Source organism: Rousettus aegyptiacus, unplaced genomic scaffold (genome assembly GCF_014176215.1).
Source record: "Rousettus aegyptiacus isolate mRouAeg1 unplaced genomic scaffold, mRouAeg1.p scaffold_m13_p_1, whole genome shotgun sequence".
Taxonomy (NCBI): Eukaryota; Metazoa; Chordata; class Mammalia; order Chiroptera; family Pteropodidae; genus Rousettus; species Rousettus aegyptiacus.
This window is the reverse complement of record NW_023416284.1, coordinates 99,909,972-99,925,836: the sequence shown is the minus strand read 5'-3', so window position 1 is coordinate 99,925,836 and position 15,865 is coordinate 99,909,972. Positions and strand designations below refer to the sequence as shown.

Here is a 15,865-nt window from a genome sequence, read left to right as displayed (position 1 = left end):
CCCTGTATAAATACCTTCTCCCTGATTACAGCCCATTGGGCATGATTCACTGCCTCCAGAGAACAAAGTCTGCTTTCATTATAAATGGGACTCACACACACAGTGAACCTGCACTGTGAACCTACTGAACAGCTGAGCAGAGTATAGACAGAAACAGATATATAGAAAAATGTGTGCCAGAAGTAGGCTGAACAGTATCCTTTAATCAAAGGACACAAAATTTGCCAAGTATCACTCTTTAATCAGAAGATGGGACTCATGTCTGCTCCCTTTTGTGAATATGGAGTATTATATGTGACCAGGACTTCCACTGTGGCAGGGATCACCGCTGCTGGAGACAGAGTAGAATAAGGAGAAACCTCTTCTTAATCCTGACTCTTTCTAAACTACTCTCCCTACTCTTGCTCCCAGAAAACACCCACAGGAGGCAACAGCAAAAATTTTCAAGCCCAAGAACCAAGGATGCTCTCTCACTTCTTTATGCCATCTTTTCTGTGGGTCTGCCCAAGGTACAAGACAAAGTCAAAGGTGCAGGAGAGGGATAGGTCCAAGAATCCTGAGGGCTCAGAGGCCACTTCAACAGTGGCCCAGCAGAGGAAGACTGGACTGAATCCAAAATGGGTGTGGCTCTTTGGATTTTCAAACTTCTGCCTTCCCTGACTGGACATCTCTTCCAGCTCCCAAGTTCTGCACTATGACCTCACTCCACTGTTCCACCACCCAGTTTAGCTGCCTTGCCCTAGAAAAACCCAACTGCCTCTTCCATTTCACGTCACCCATGTTCTCTTCAAGAAATCATGGCCCCAACAGTTCAACTGGGCTCAGACCATTTCCAAACCTAATATGTCTTTCTGCTCACAGCTGTCACTGAATCAGCCAAGTAGGGGACCCTGAGGGGTCAATAAACCCAATCTTCTCAATCATGAAGGGACTACACACCACCACCAAAATCATTAAAGCTCTTCGTAATTCACCCCCCAAAAAAGTCAGAATAAAATCAGCAATCATTATTGCTTTTCAAATGAAAGGAAAACCAGTCCTTCTTCAGAATACTCTAGCTGCCTTAATTCCTTCAGAACCCAGCAGGATATAAATAATAAAAATAAATACAGGCCATTCCTAAATCCCCTCATCAACTGCTAAAACATGAATGTCTGATCACATGGAGACGAGTGTCTCCCTGCGGGAACTGTCCTCAGCTATGAGCCCTGCATGTAGAGTGTCTGAACTCTGTAAGCCTAGAGGAAGCTGCACCTTTAGGGGCAGGTTACTTTCCTGCCATACAAGTCCAGCCACTTCTTAAGCCTCTGAAATCCAGGCTCTGCCTCCAACTGATGTCCAAGAAACAGAAACCACCACCCTGCAAGAACCAGCCCTCTAGCTAGGTGACCAGGCAAGGGCCCTAGGGATTGCCCAGGAAGGCCTCCACTACCATTCATATAACTCCTCTCAGTGAACAGCAGAACAGTCCTCCAGCACAGTGAGCTAATCCTTCCAGAGCTGGTGGGGTTCGGCCTTCCCCACATCGACCCCCATGCGCCCCTTCTACTTGCCACCAGCCCCCAGTTTCCAGCATGCAGCTGTTCCTGAGATATGTGAGCAAAGCCCTTAGCAATCCTGGGCGCGTGGCAGGCAAGCAGCCAGCAGCTCATGGGGTGGGGCCTGGGCAGGCTCTGCTCTGGGCTGATGACTAGGCTAGAAGATGCCAGTCTGTGCCCAGACCAGTCCTGTTGCCCCTCCGACAGCATGCCTGCCACCCCTCCAGGCAAGTACAACCTCACCCTCTTGGGACAAGCTTCCTGTGGCTCTGACCTGGCCTTTTGCCTACTCTAAGTGAAACAGACTAACAGGTTTTAAAAGCCAAAAGAGGTGGATATTATTCTTCCACAGAGTAATCCTGAGGACTCAGAATTAGTGCTGGTGACCTTGAGCACTTACCTGGTTCCCCACCTGAGCAAAAACCTCAAGTCTATCACCCAACCTCATCCAAGCAAACACCTGACAAGAACAAAGGGAGTGAAGCCTACTGATGATGATCCAAGCAAACCAAACCTCCCCCAACATAAAAGAAGGGCCAAAATATCCTCATGATTGTAACCAGCACTTGACATTAGTCCCCATGCCCTCTTCTAAGGAAGGGCAAAATGAGGGGTGGCCCTGAACTAGCCTCCACTCGAGACTCCTTTAGCTTTCCTGATCAGAGTTAAGCCACAAACCCTCCAGCTTGCTAACTCCCTATTCAGGGTCCCTAAACATCTGAGCAGCACCTACTGCCTCACACATTTACACACTCCCGCCCCATGCTTGTAAGCAGCCCCCTGCCTTTTCCCTCCTAGCCCAAGGATACAGAACCTCCTTTGAAGGCCTGTAGGTCTCAAGTTTCCCTATCCAGCTTACCCCATACTGCACTGCCTCCAGAGGCTAGAGACACAGAACGTCTGTCTAGAGTTACCTGTGAAGAACACCAGGGAACTCCAAGCAATCAGCCTTCCTTCCTGTTATCTCCAGAGCCCCCTTCTCCTTTCTAAACCTGGAGGGAGAAGGGAGTTTGGTGGGAGCATCTCCATGGCAGGCTGTTCACCAGTTTCCCAATCTGAGGTCAGGGCCTCTCCTAGACCCACTGTGAAGTCCAAAGCCAGGTCCTGCCCCCTTGAGCTAAGGCACCCTACCCAGCCCTTCTCGGCTAAAGTCCACCTGAAGCTCCAGACGTGGAAGGCAGTAGGGGGCCAAACTCCACCCACTCCACCTCCCAGAGTAATAGTCACCAAAGGGAGCTATATCTTAGGTGGGTATCTGGTTGTGGGCTCCAGTTTTCAGTTTAAGTAACTTTGCTCTTCTGTCCAGGGAATTTCCCACAACCAGGCCAAGGTTTTTCTCAACCTCCTCCACCCCAAGGAGAACCTTGCAGCTAGCTGATCCTAAATCATTATAGTGGGGTGAGAATGATGGGGACACCATTCAATTTTCCCCTCTTGAAAAAAAGGAGGAAACTATTCAATCTAGAAGAAAATTCCCATCTCTCTCTGAGGAATGAAAAAGAAACAGCATGCTGAGGGATATTCTCAAACTCCATGATGCTAAAAGCAGATTAAACAGAAACTCTGCCCAATTCTATTTTAAGAAAGAACTGAGAGGTGTGGTACTGACTGAGGGGAGGCCGAGCTCAGCAGCAGACTGGCAGGTGTGCAGGTGGCCATGCACGGGAAACTCTCCTCTCCTGGTCATGAAGGGGGCACATCCCCATTCACAGCAAGGAGACCGAGAAGGTGGCGGGAACTCAGTAGTAAGTACCACAGAGCAGAGGAGATGGCATGAAGCAACAAGCAAGGAGGAGGAGGCAGCCAGGATGGAGACAGGAAGAGAGAACAGAGGCACTGCTGGTGGTACTCTCAGGGCAGGTTAGCTGGCCCAGGTCAGACTCACAGGGTTAGTGTCTTCTCCCCAACCAGTCAGCTTTCCTGGTTAGCATGGTTAGCGACAGACTCATGGCAGACACCCTCTAGGCACTCCATACAAACAGACAGCTTGGTTTGTGAGCAGCCCAACTCCGGAGCTGCAAAGAGAGAACAGAAGGAATGCCAAGCTGCAGGTACCTGAGGTACACACTGCATTCTCCTGACAGGGAAAACTCCCCCAGACTTACCACTAGATAGATCCTCAGGGGTTTCTCCCATCCAGAGAGCATGCCAGGTAGAAGTGGAGCACTCCCCCTGCCACCCAGTGAGTCCAGCTCACTAACCCCAGGTAACGAGGCTCTCTAGTTGGTCAACAGAAAGAGAGGTCAGCTGTTGTGGAAGGGTCGCTGCCACCATGGGGGCAGCTCCCATCTTGCTTATTCCCAAAACACTGCTGCCAGGCTACATCAGAGTCCTGAAAGCTGAGTTCTAATAACAAAGCCGCCCACAGCTGCAGCTGCTACCCATCCCATGCCTGTGCCAGCAGAGTCTACCCCACCACCTCCCACAGGCTCCAAGGAAAGGGACTAAGAACTGGCCCAGGGATCAGAAGCTGCAACAAGAGCTGCAATCAAAACCATAGTACAATGGGGCAGTGTGTGACCCAGCTCAGTGTTGGGCCAGTCAAGGGAAGGGGTAGTACACTAGCATCTTTCAGTTTCTGAAAGGGCCAAGGGGATGGCTCTTCCCAGGGAGTTGGCCCCAGAGAAACCCAGAGAGCAAGGATAAAGGCTATGCTATAGTCAGGCTCCCCAGACTCCAACAGAGACTAGTCCACCCTCTCAGAACGAGCCATGCTCAAAAAGGTTGGCAATCTCATCACAACAAGCCCAGGAAACAGCAGAAAACATTCTTTCCTGAAGCCTCCAGAATTACCCTAAGGGAAGTAACACACCCTGGCTTACCGATCTCTCAAGGTAAAAGCAAACACGGCAGTGGAGTCCCACAAAAAGTGACCCCTAGGGCAGCAGGATAGGAAAGCTACATCAAATATATCAGCAAACACTGCTGTGCTTAGTGGAGATGAGCAACGTGTTCTGAGAGAAAAAAACAGAGAGGGATTCCCCCTTCTGTATGGAAAACCCTGCAGATGATTAAATGACTCGGGGTAGAAAGGGGAAAGAGTGACTACCCTGGCCCCACAAAACATGGGCCTGGCCCTTGTCCCAAGCCAAGGTTAATGATTGATGCAGGCAGAAAAGCTTCCAATTGGCTTCCCAACTGCCTACTCACTGGGTTCTCCATATTGCTCTGACAACAGCCCTGGAGCTCAAAAGGTCAAGGCCTGAGGGTGAGGTAACCATCTACAAAAGAAAGAGAACTCTTCAGGTAGGTTCTGACATCTTCCTTGGACTGATAAGAAAGCATGAAAATCATGCACACGCTATCTTTAGAATCCTCACCCATAAATTTTTTTTTAAATAATAAAAACATACCAGCTGGGTCTGAAGCAGAGAAAGTCACGTGAGATGGAAGAGTTGATGCCCACATTGCACTAATATCCATCCTGATTCCCACTCAAGGGCACTCCTGCTGGACAATTTCGGCTTGGAATAATAAACAATCCCTCAGAGATAAATGAGGCCGCTGTGGTGGGAACCTGCAGTAAAGCCTCTCCATCTCTCCCAAAATGCCAGCCCCAGCGGAGCCCCCAAGCTGGGAAGGAGGCTACAACTGGGCTCCTCAAAGGCTCCAACAGGGAGTAGTCAACCCTAAGTAACTTATTAAGTGAATAGAGCAAGCTGAAGCACGGTCTGTGTTATTACTGAGTTTTGTTTATTTTACAGGTAATACATGATGAGGACTCTCTAGAAGGACACAAAAATGATAGGATACATAATAAATGGTTAGCAGTTTTTAAAACTGTCAGTTCACTGTCTTTGGAAAAGGGGCTTGGACTGAGTAGTGGGGAATGTCTTTTTACTTTTTATTTTTCTGTATCATTGGTATTTTACACAAAGATATATGTTTGTAATAAAAACATACAATCCCCAGACAAAAAGACAAAAACCCTCCATTTGCATTGTGCTTTACCATTCTGGAAGCACTTTCCCTTCCATTACACATCCTTTGATCCTCATAGCCTAGTGAGGCTCATAGAACAAGTGGAGTTCTCCCATTTTGAAGTGATAGAGAGGACAAGTGACTTGCCCAAGACCACAGACAGAATTGGGACAGATCTCTCTGATTCTAATTCCAGTACACACATGGAAAACTGTGTTCTCTAGGGAGCCACAAAAAAGGCACGACAATTCTGCCACGTTCTTTATGGATTCCAAATGTCGCTGAGAGCAAACAGTTGGCACTTTCGAGATAGTAACTAACAAAGCGGTCCCACTCTTCTACTCATGGCCAGTCCAGAAGACCCAGTCCCTTTGAAGCCTAAAAGTACACAACACAATCCAGTCCAGCTGGCTCACCCAACCTCCTCTCAGATCTGCTTAACATACAATGCAGCTTACCACTCCTGCCATACAGTGAAGACATGCCACACTGCAATGTGCACAAAGAAGGAAGAGCACCCAGGGAAAAACTATTTCACTCACTCCGCCTTTAGCTATTGGTTTCATCCTTTTGACAGTCTAGGCATTAAAAAGGTTGTAGTAAGTCCAGGCTGTGAGCTTGGAACACACCTAGATAAGACTAGTGATACAACCAGAAAAGCAAGCAGGTTAGAGGCAATAAAAGAAGCTTAATGAATAATAAAGAGGATGCCGGCAGCCAAAGACTTTTTAGAAATGCTAATTTAGCAAGAAAATATACCTGTGTTTCACCTCCTCTTTTAATTTTAACCCCATCCTGCTGGCTTAGGGGCATGTTGTGAACATAAAACTGAAAAGGGAGACAGCTGAAGCCAAGCACCTGGAAAATCATTTAACATTAACTCAACCCTGAAAAATAATTAGTAATGCTACTGTTAATACTATCACTTTTTGTCTATGCAGAACCTTCCTTCTTAAGAGTTCAAAAGGTTTTGCCAGATAGATCCTATCTGCTTTAGTCTCTATGAAGAAGGACTGAGTGGGGTCACACAGTAACCAGGAGAGCTCGGCACCTACTATGTAGGGCCTAAATACTCAGATTTCAGTAAAAGACCCTGGCTCTAAGAAGCTTCAGAGATAGAAGACCTTGCCCCTTGCAGAAGACACATAATTTAATGGCCACTTGCATTGATGTGAGGTGAGTACCTTGAGGGCACAGAGGAGAGGGTGCCTCTTTGGGACAAGGGTTTAAGGTCCAGACAAGAAGGCTGCCCTCCAGAGAATTCAGACATATCTTTCTCATCTGATTGTAAATTCACACTGAAATACCACCTGGCATTATACAATTAAGAGGTCTAGACTTCTGGAAATAACTTCCTTTAGTGTCTGTTGGGAACTGGTACCCTAAGAACTACCCCCATCAACTATACTAAAAATAAACAGGCAAAGAAAGGATGCTAAGTCTCAGCTACCAGCCCCATTTCTGGGGAGTATCCAAGTTAAGCTTGTTCTTTGGCACAAGATGATCATCGAAGCCCTAAGAAAACTGGGGCGAAAGTGTCTGGCTTCCTCAATGGCTAGATGTGTTCCACCAGTTTCATCCAACACTTTCAGTTCACAAAACACCTGAAGACATGAATCCTCAAACACCCCATCTAGTCATCCACAGCCTTAAATACATTACAAATCCATCATTTACCTGCCCCCACCTGTACTCACCAAGATCACTACCAATCCCACATGCATGTCATGATATGTCAGAGAAGCCATTACAACACAAGACTGCAGAGAAGCACCAACAATCTTATTTTGCACCAGCTACTCACTGACAATGGCCCCAATTTCACCTTTTTTACTGCTTCATCACAAGACAAGAGACTCTCAGTTTTACTCCCACCTCAAAAATGCTCCTGACTACCTGGCAGAAAGCAAAAGGCTTATTCTAGCTTGACTAAAATGAAATCTTTTCTTATAGTTTCCCAAATATTTACTGAGTATCTTTCACATGCCAGGCACTATGCTATATGCTGTAAACTCATTATCTCTAATACTAAATGCTCCTGCAAAAAAGATTTCACCCTCGCTTTATAAGGGACAAGACTACGAATCCTACTGGTTAAGCAACTTGCCCAAAGTCTCACAGCTGGTAAGTGGCAGAGTCTCCCTGATTTAAACCAGGTTTGCCTAGCTCCAAAATCAAACTCTACTATACTGCTCACCCCACTCCCAATTCCCCTACTTCCCAGTCTTCTCTAGTCCCATACCCCTACCCTGTGATCAGGGAGGGTCCCTCCTCTACAGAGGGTCAGCTCAGTGAAAGAGATGGACAAATAAACAGAGAACTCATCCTACAACATGGTAAGTGCCAGATGGAGGTTCAAAAAAGTGGTGTGGGGACCAAGAGAAGAAACAGAGTCTACGACCACGCTACCTTGAACAAGCCCAATCCCGTCTGATCTCGGAAGCTAAGCACAGTTGGGCCTGGTTAGTACTTGGATGGAAGACCACCTAGGAAGACCAGGTGTTGTAGGCATAAAAAATAAGAGATTATAAACTGACAAGGTCCTTGCAATTTGTGAGGTCAACCAAGGGTTGCCTCATCTTAAAAAAAAAAAAAAAAAGAAAGAAAAAGAAAAAAAAAAATAAGAAAAGGAAAGCAGGGAAGTCTTCTCACTGGAGGTAAAAGAGGAGCTGTGTCTTAGGGCATGAGCAGAGTTTCAGAGAAAGGGTGAGCATTACGGAGAGAGTAGAATGCACGGCAAAGAAAATAAAGTAATTGGGTAGCCATAACAGGTTCAGAAACAGCAGCAGGAGCAATGCAGAAAAGGAAGATGAAGTGGAATGGCAGCAATTTAGGCTAGAGGACTGGAAGGTAGATTAAAGTGGGGAGAAACTGCCCATCACATTTCATTCATTCTGTATGCACCACAGCTTTATAAAGCAGTTATGATGTGCCCTGCACTATCCTAAATGAGAGAATACAATAGTGAATAAGACAGTCCCTCTTCTAAGGGCACTTATAGTCTTATAAGAATCAGACAAGTAAATAGGCAATTACACTAAAGCTTAAGTGTTAAAACAGAAGCAAGCACAAAAGAACACTAAAGAGGAGTGGAATCCCAAAGGAAGTGACATTTAAACTGAGATTGGAAGGACAAAAAGGAGGAATGCATTCTGGACAGCAGGATCAGTACTTGCAGATGTCCAGAAGCTAGAGAGAATGAGGTAAATTCAGAGTACTGTTAAGAGGCTGAATCCAGATTGAGAAATGAAGGCCCGGTTTACCCAAAGTCCTTGGCACCCAAAACATGGTGGTAAGGATGTGAAGAGGTTAGATTCAAAGATAAGACATGAATAAGGGATGTTATGAGGAGAAACTGATTTAGACAACAAAAAGAAAACAGTAAAAAGGGAGACTCAACTCAAAATCCATCACGCTTCACCCTGTAGTTTAATTATTTGCTACAATATAACCTGAATCCAGAAAGTATAAGGACTTCTACCAAAACACAAAGGTGTACTATATGGAGACAACAGGTTTCAGCATGCTGCCTGCAACACAAGTCAAGATAAAGTACACTGTCCTGAGATATGTGGCTCTTAAGGTAATGGAGGAGGGGAGCAGAGGCTGACAGATGCTGTCTCTCAAAATCATATGTGCCACAACAAATAGAAAAGTTCATCACAGGGCTGGGTCAGAATTCCTAGGGAAATCCCTAATTCCTGAACCCCCAATTTCCTGAAATCTGGTTACACACCAGGCACGTGCCTACTCCAATGGCAAGGTAGAGTCATTTACTGAAGAAAAAAATGGGGCCTGAAGGCAAGTTAAATAGACACGGCATGACTCAGAAGGAGGGGAAGAGTGAGTCTTAAATACAGGGCAAAGGAAAGCCAAGGGATCAAACCTTGGGCACACCTCTGCCCCAAGGCTGCACAAAGGCCTCCTGCCTGGCTAAAAGGAAAGTCTTGAGCCCTGAGCTACACTCAGCAACACATGCTTCAGCAGAAGCTTTTGTTTTCCTTTTTCCTCTTACGCTGTGGGGAGGGAAATGCTTAAAATGCCATGTATTATTTTTCTCCTGTGTAGTTTGCTACTTACTATTTTTAAAAGAAAGATGCATCCAGATTGTCTGTGAATTTACACTACAGCTCCTTCAACTGCTCATGTCAGTAATCAGTCAGAAATGAGCTTTATATTTACATCTACATTAACACACACACACACACACACACACACACAACTTTTAAGCCATGCTTAGAGTGGATCCTAATGTCAGTCAGTCAGTCTCTCCCAAACCCAGACCCAAAGTTTTCCAAAGGCTAAGCTGAATCATGAAGAGAGCCTAGATTTGGCTCACATGGCACAGAGGGCTCTGTCACCACAATCCCAGCATCAGTTATTATTTCTGAGAGAAAGGAGAGAGCTGTGATGAGGGGCTCAGCTCCTAAAACATTTTTTAAATAACCAAAAAATGTACTACAACATGCATATACAAACAAAAAAAGAGACAAACAAAAAAAAAGAGATACGAACTGCCACTAGACATATTTAAAAATTATCTTCTTACCAAATCCAAAAAAAAAGCTCAATTGCCAAAGCCTGACTGTCTGCATTCAAATCCCAGATTTGCTACTTACTAGGTGGGTGACCTTGAGCAAATTACTTAACCACCTTGCACCTCTATTTACTCATCTGTAAAATGGGGATAATAGTATCTATTTCACAGGGTTGTTATGAAAATTAGTTAATACATTTAAAGCACTCACAACATTACAGGCACATAAATGTGCTCAATAAGCATTATTGTTATTATTGCCACTCAACAGCAAAGAAAATAATTGCAGCTTCAAACAGGAAATCATTGGCACTTTAACATCACTTTAAAATTTAATCGAGGATATTTTCACTATATGCAGTATATACTATCTAAAAGCTGTGCCTCGTCTCTCTAACTTCATGACAGCAGCCCAAACCAGTACAAGTCCTCTATAGAGAGACACCAGGTTTGATCATGTAGCCAAAATTAGTGCCAAGATCTGACTAGCATAACAAATACATATTGAGGTTCAGATACTGTTCTAAATATATTAATGTGTTAACTTATTTAACCCTCACAACAACCCAATTGTTATGTCCAGGAGGACCCTATCCCTACCCCCTCAAGGGAGGGTCACATCTCTTCCCTTTGAAAAGCTGGAACAATTGGACCTCAGCCTGCCCAGCCTTCTAGGCCTCACCACTGAAGACTGAGGGTGCCTGAGCCCCTTGGCCCCCACGCCTATTACTCCTTCAGAGCCTAGGGTAACTCTACTAGTAGCAGGTAAGCCAATCTCCTTTCTTATTGATATGGGGGCCACTTACTCTGCCTTACTGAATTTGCAGGTCCTACCCGCCCTTCTCAAATCTCCATTGTGGGGATTGATAGTCTAGTCTCCAAGTATTTAGCCACATCCTCTTTAAATTGTCTCTTACTTATAACACCTTTCAGTCACTCATTCCTAGTATATCTCCTACCAATCATCTACTTCCTCTCCTGCTTCCCTACAGAGCTTTCTCACTACCACTCATTGAGCATTCTCTCAATCTCATCCATTCTCTCCTCAATAAGTCTATTCCACATTAGCCAAGGACTGTTGGCTCTGCCTTTCCCTCTCCTCCTCAGCATATTCTGACCTCCCCATTTCCCTTGTGAAATGGGACCACATTCAAACGACCCTTTCATACCAACCCTTTCATACCGAAAAGAAAAAGGCTCCATTTTCCTTGAAAGAACAGATACTCTCCTTGGAAGTTACTCCAAAGCACAGGCTAATTAAGCTTCTACACTCCCTTCCACACCTATACCCAATCCCTTGCAAAGGTAGCACATCCCTCCATACCAGTAATAGGACCCACTATCCTTCATACCCCTTTGATTTCCAAGACTCCCCTTTGTTTCACAAGAACTGGTAGCAACATATCTGCAGGACACCTACCCTCCAGTCTATACAATCGGACAGTCACAATCCAATGAACACTGGACTCAACGGATAGACTACCAAGTCTCTCCAGAGGTTAATGGCCTCTTTCTACAATCTGTCTGCTTCATAGGTTACCCTACAGTCCTTGCAACCTCTTACAACTGTTCCACACTCCACCTTCTTTCCTTGGATTATGACTGTCTCTGCAGTTCCCCAACACTTTCATTCCAAACCTACTAATCTCCCTCACATATACCCCCCTTGATTGGAGATGCTATAGCTATAACTCTTATGGCCTGGAGTTCCGAGCCTCAGAGAGGACACATTGGAACAATCTACCTTCTTACTGATTTGTTCTCCAAACATGTTTCTACTTGTATACCTGACAAAGGGGTCTTCTATGTGGGACTAGCACTTATCTCTGCCTTCCGACCAACCAGATTGGAACTTGTACTCTCTCTCTCTCCAAATATAGATAATAGCTCCCAACAACCAGTCCTTACCAATTCCCCTCACACACTATATAAAACATAAAAGGGTTACTCAGGTCATCCCACTGTTGGTTACACTGGGGGTCTCTACCGAACTAAGCATAAGCATCGGGGTACTTGCCACTGCTCTATCCTATTTCGAAGCATTGTCCAATGATCTCCAAGAAAGCCTAGATGAGATTGCAAAAAGTAGAATTCAATTACAGGATCAAATTGACCCTCTAGCAGCCGTCATCTTACAAACCAGACGAGGGCTAGATTTATTGACAGCCGAAAAAGGTCTCTGCCTCTTTCTAGAAAAATGTTGTTTTTATGTTAGCTAATCAGAACTAGTAAGAGATGCAGCTAAAAAGCTAAAGGACAAGACCAACAAGATAAGAGCGCCAAGCCAATTCTTGGGACATCTGGCTAAAAATCAACTGGGTCACCTGGCTCTTACCCTTCATAGTGCCCCAAACCTTTTCTCATTTTGGCCTTTGGGCCTTGCATACTGTGCCAGATTTCTTCCCTCCTCCAAGATCATTTACACTTGTTTACCAACCAGACTATAAAAGAAGTCAAGCTACTTCACTCCACGCAACACCATCGAGCCCTCCAGCCAATTGAACCTACCAGTCAATGCCACATTCCAGTCAACTATCCACTACTAAACCCCTTTTCAACAGATTACACCACCCCTATTCAGCAGGAAGTGGCTACAGAAGACCGAGTCACCATCCCTATTCCATAAAACAAAAACACAGAAATGGTAGGTCCAAGAGGGTCCTTTCCCTACCACCATAGTGTGGGAACCTGACTTCTCCCTTACCTTTGTGTAGGAACCAGACCTTGCAGCCAGGTTGGCAATGTTACATGCTCACCTCTTACTGTATTGAGCTCTCCCTCCCTTCCCCACCAATTTACCCACCCAAAATATCCCCACCAAAAGGCCTGCCTCAAGCCCCATATAAGTTTCAGGTCCCCTCCTCTCGGGACTAATGCCATCTTCAGCTCAGCCAGTCTGTCACTCTGCTACAATAAAGCTTGCTTGACCCCTTCAGCCTTGTGTGGTCCTCCTTCAGTGAACCTAACACCTATGAGATAGGTACTCTTACCAAACTCATTTGATGAGAAAGCTGAGGCACAGAGAGCGATGTAATTTCTAAAGGTCACAGCTACAAATAGCAAAGCCAGGATATGAACTAGGCAGTCTGGCTCCAGAGTCAGTGCTCTTAACCTCTATATGCACTCACCACACTGTCTTTGGTCGTCATAATTTCCAAAGAGGCATCCAAAAATTGTCCTCAAAAATAAAAAGTTACTAAGCTTCTAGAAATGGAGTCACAATTGAATAGCATGAGTTCTTCAGGTATCTGAAGGTACTGAATTGGCCTAGTAACAGTGATTTGGGTTGGTCTATCTGGAGTCAGACATTTTTCTGGCAGGGAGGGGGTGGAAGCAGGGAGCAGGTGACAGTTATTGAGGTGTCCTAGATCAAACCAGACCTCCCAGTCCAATCATGAAACAGATGCCGGCCTTGCAACAGGCTTCAATAAAAAGCCTGCTCTCAACTCTGGCTTGGGCATAACCACAGGGCATCAAAGGGAAGTGAGGACAATATTCACTGCACTTTGTGGCTCCAAATCTCTTCCTTTTTCTCCAACCCCACTATCTCTCAAGCCATACTTAGTTTGGCTAGTAAAAATGATTTTTTTTTTTAATGTGGTCTGGTGGAGAGAACACAAAAGAAGAGAAGCTAGCTACCAGAAGAGAAAGGCGCAAGTTCTACAGTCCTTTCATCACCATACTGGTCCAGACTGTAAAGTAGCTCTCAAATATCAGGGGTCTCAGGGACAGAGTAACATAATAAACATTCCCAGACCTTTACACCAGTCAACTTGACCTCTTACCATAAACTGATCTGTTTTTCTTTTCCATAATCCCAACCGGCCTTTCTCCCTCCTCTGACTCCACCACCCACCAAATCCACATCCCCAAAGGAACACTAAGGAGCCTTTCTTACCAAAAAAATAATAATAATAATAATAATAAAAATCGAAAGTAGACATGCTGCAAAAGTGAACTCAGGAGTTGGTGACAGCAGGTCCCTAAATGGTCCGTGAACACCATTAGAGATTTGTTTCCTCATGATTCTCCACCATTTATCACCCACAAATCTCTAATTCAGGCAGGAGGCCAAACTGAAGATGTGATGGGGAGATTAATGAAGATAGTATAAGCATGTAGCAAACTGCTTGTGACAGGGCTATGTTAACCAATATTAACATATTGGAAATGTTGGAGGGGCTTCTTTAAGAAGAAATAAAAAAGGAATAAAAAATGGCAATAACTACATATCAACAATTACTTTAAATGTAAATAGATTAAATGCTCCAATCAAAAGATACAGTGGCTAACAGATAAGAAGGAAAACAAGATCTTTAAATACACTGCCTACAAGAGTTTAAAATCGAAAGACACAGACTAAAAGTAAAGGGATAGAAAAAGATATTTCATAAAGATGGAAATGAAGAAAAAAAGTTGGGGTAGCAATACTTACATCAAACAGACTTTAAAATAAAGGCTACAAGGCTAAATACCCACTTCCAGGTATTTATCCGAAGAAACCCAAAACATGACTTCCAAGGGACATAAGAATCTCCTTACATTCCCTGAAATATTATTTACAATAGTCAAGACCTGGGAGCTCCCTGAGTGTCCATCAGTGGATGAATGGATGAAGAAGTGGTATAAATAAGCAATAGAATATTACTCAGCCATAAAAAAGGATGAAATCTTGCTGTCTGTAACAACATAAACGGACCCAGAGGGTATTGTGCTGAGTGGAGTCAGAGAAAGACATATGGCATATAATTTCACTTACATGTAGAATCTAAGGAACAAACCAAACAAAACAGAAACTAACTCAGATATAAAACATATTTTGATGGTTGCCAGATAGGAGGGCAGGTGAAAACGAGAAAGGAATTAAGTACAAATTGGTAGTTACAAAATAGTTATGGGAATGCAAAGCACAGCATAAGGAATATAGTCAGTACTACTGTAATAACTATGTACAGTGTCAGTGGGGTACTAGATTTATCGGGATGATCACTTTGTTATCTAAGTGTGTAATCACCATGTTGTACACCTGAAATAAAATAATTATGCCAACTGTAATTTTAAAATCATTTTTTAAAAAAAGAGTACTCTCTCATATTAAACGATTCTCAGCATCATTGGAAGCCCATGCATTCTGCTTCCAGGGAGCATGCCAGCCTGTCACCGGAGGACACCTTACCCGCTCCGGGGTTGGGTTTGGGCAAGTCGCTACCTCTTCTTTCCAAGCAGGCACTGTGACTCTTCCAGTCTCTGGGGACCCAGAATCTTCAGCTGAAATTGGGGCAGATGCTGCTAAGGAACTGTGGAAAGGCTGATCTAAGTCTGGAAGAGGGTCATTTGACTGGTTTTAGTTCCTTCCTTACCAAACCTGCCCAGAATCCTCCAGGTTTCAGAATCCTCCAGGTTTCTCTTTCCCCCTGCCCCAATATGCTCCTCCACGGAAAAGACCCCATTCCTCTCACACCGGCCTGCTACAGTAGGGCCTCCACCATAAGCTTCAGGTTTCTTTACTCTGTTAGGAAATTTCCCTCCAATCCGTGACTCTGCTTCTCCAGAGTATGCAGACCTACTTCTGGTTTCCCCGCCCTGGACCCCTCCCCCTCTCCCAGGGCTGCCACCGGATCCTAGGGCCCCTCCCTTCCTCCCCAATCTCCCTCTTTTTTTCTGCCTCCAACCTTCCACCATTATATTTCCTCTTCTCAACCCTGGAGCTCGTCCCTCCTCTGCCCTTACTCTGTGCTAGTGTTTCCCCCACCGCGCCCCTCCCCGCAACTCTAGCCTCCAGGTCTGACTACTCCAATCCCACAACAAACTTTCCGCTGCAGCCCGATGCTTTCAGGCTGCCATCTTGGCGCGGGGCATGCCGGGTAGT

At 45.0% G+C, this 15,865-nt stretch overlaps 1 protein-coding gene and 1 pseudogene across 21 annotated transcripts in view; one reads left to right on the top strand and one right to left on the bottom strand.

Annotated features, from left to right (window-relative positions):
• TJAP1 (tight junction associated protein 1) overlaps nucleotides 1-15,865 on the bottom strand; it is a 26,781-nt gene extending 10,916 nt beyond the window's left edge. For 5 of the 21 annotated variants that reach the window (XM_036218412.1, XM_036218408.1, XM_036218419.1 and 2 more), the window contains exons 1-4: nucleotides 15,173-15,489; nucleotides 4,689-4,759; nucleotides 3,644-3,757; nucleotides 3,424-3,553 (exon numbers count right to left, since the gene is read on the bottom strand). Coding sequence is in view for 2 of the 21 variants with exons in the window: in XM_016128699.2 (XP_015984185.2) it covers nucleotides 15,173-15,264; nucleotides 15,357-15,678 (414 nt within the window). In the remaining 19 variants the exon portion in view is untranslated. The other 16 variants (XM_036218415.1, XM_036218417.1, XM_036218407.1 and 13 more) reach the window with 10 other exon arrangements.
• On the top strand, nucleotides 7,852-7,970 carry LOC118606709 (annotated as a pseudogene).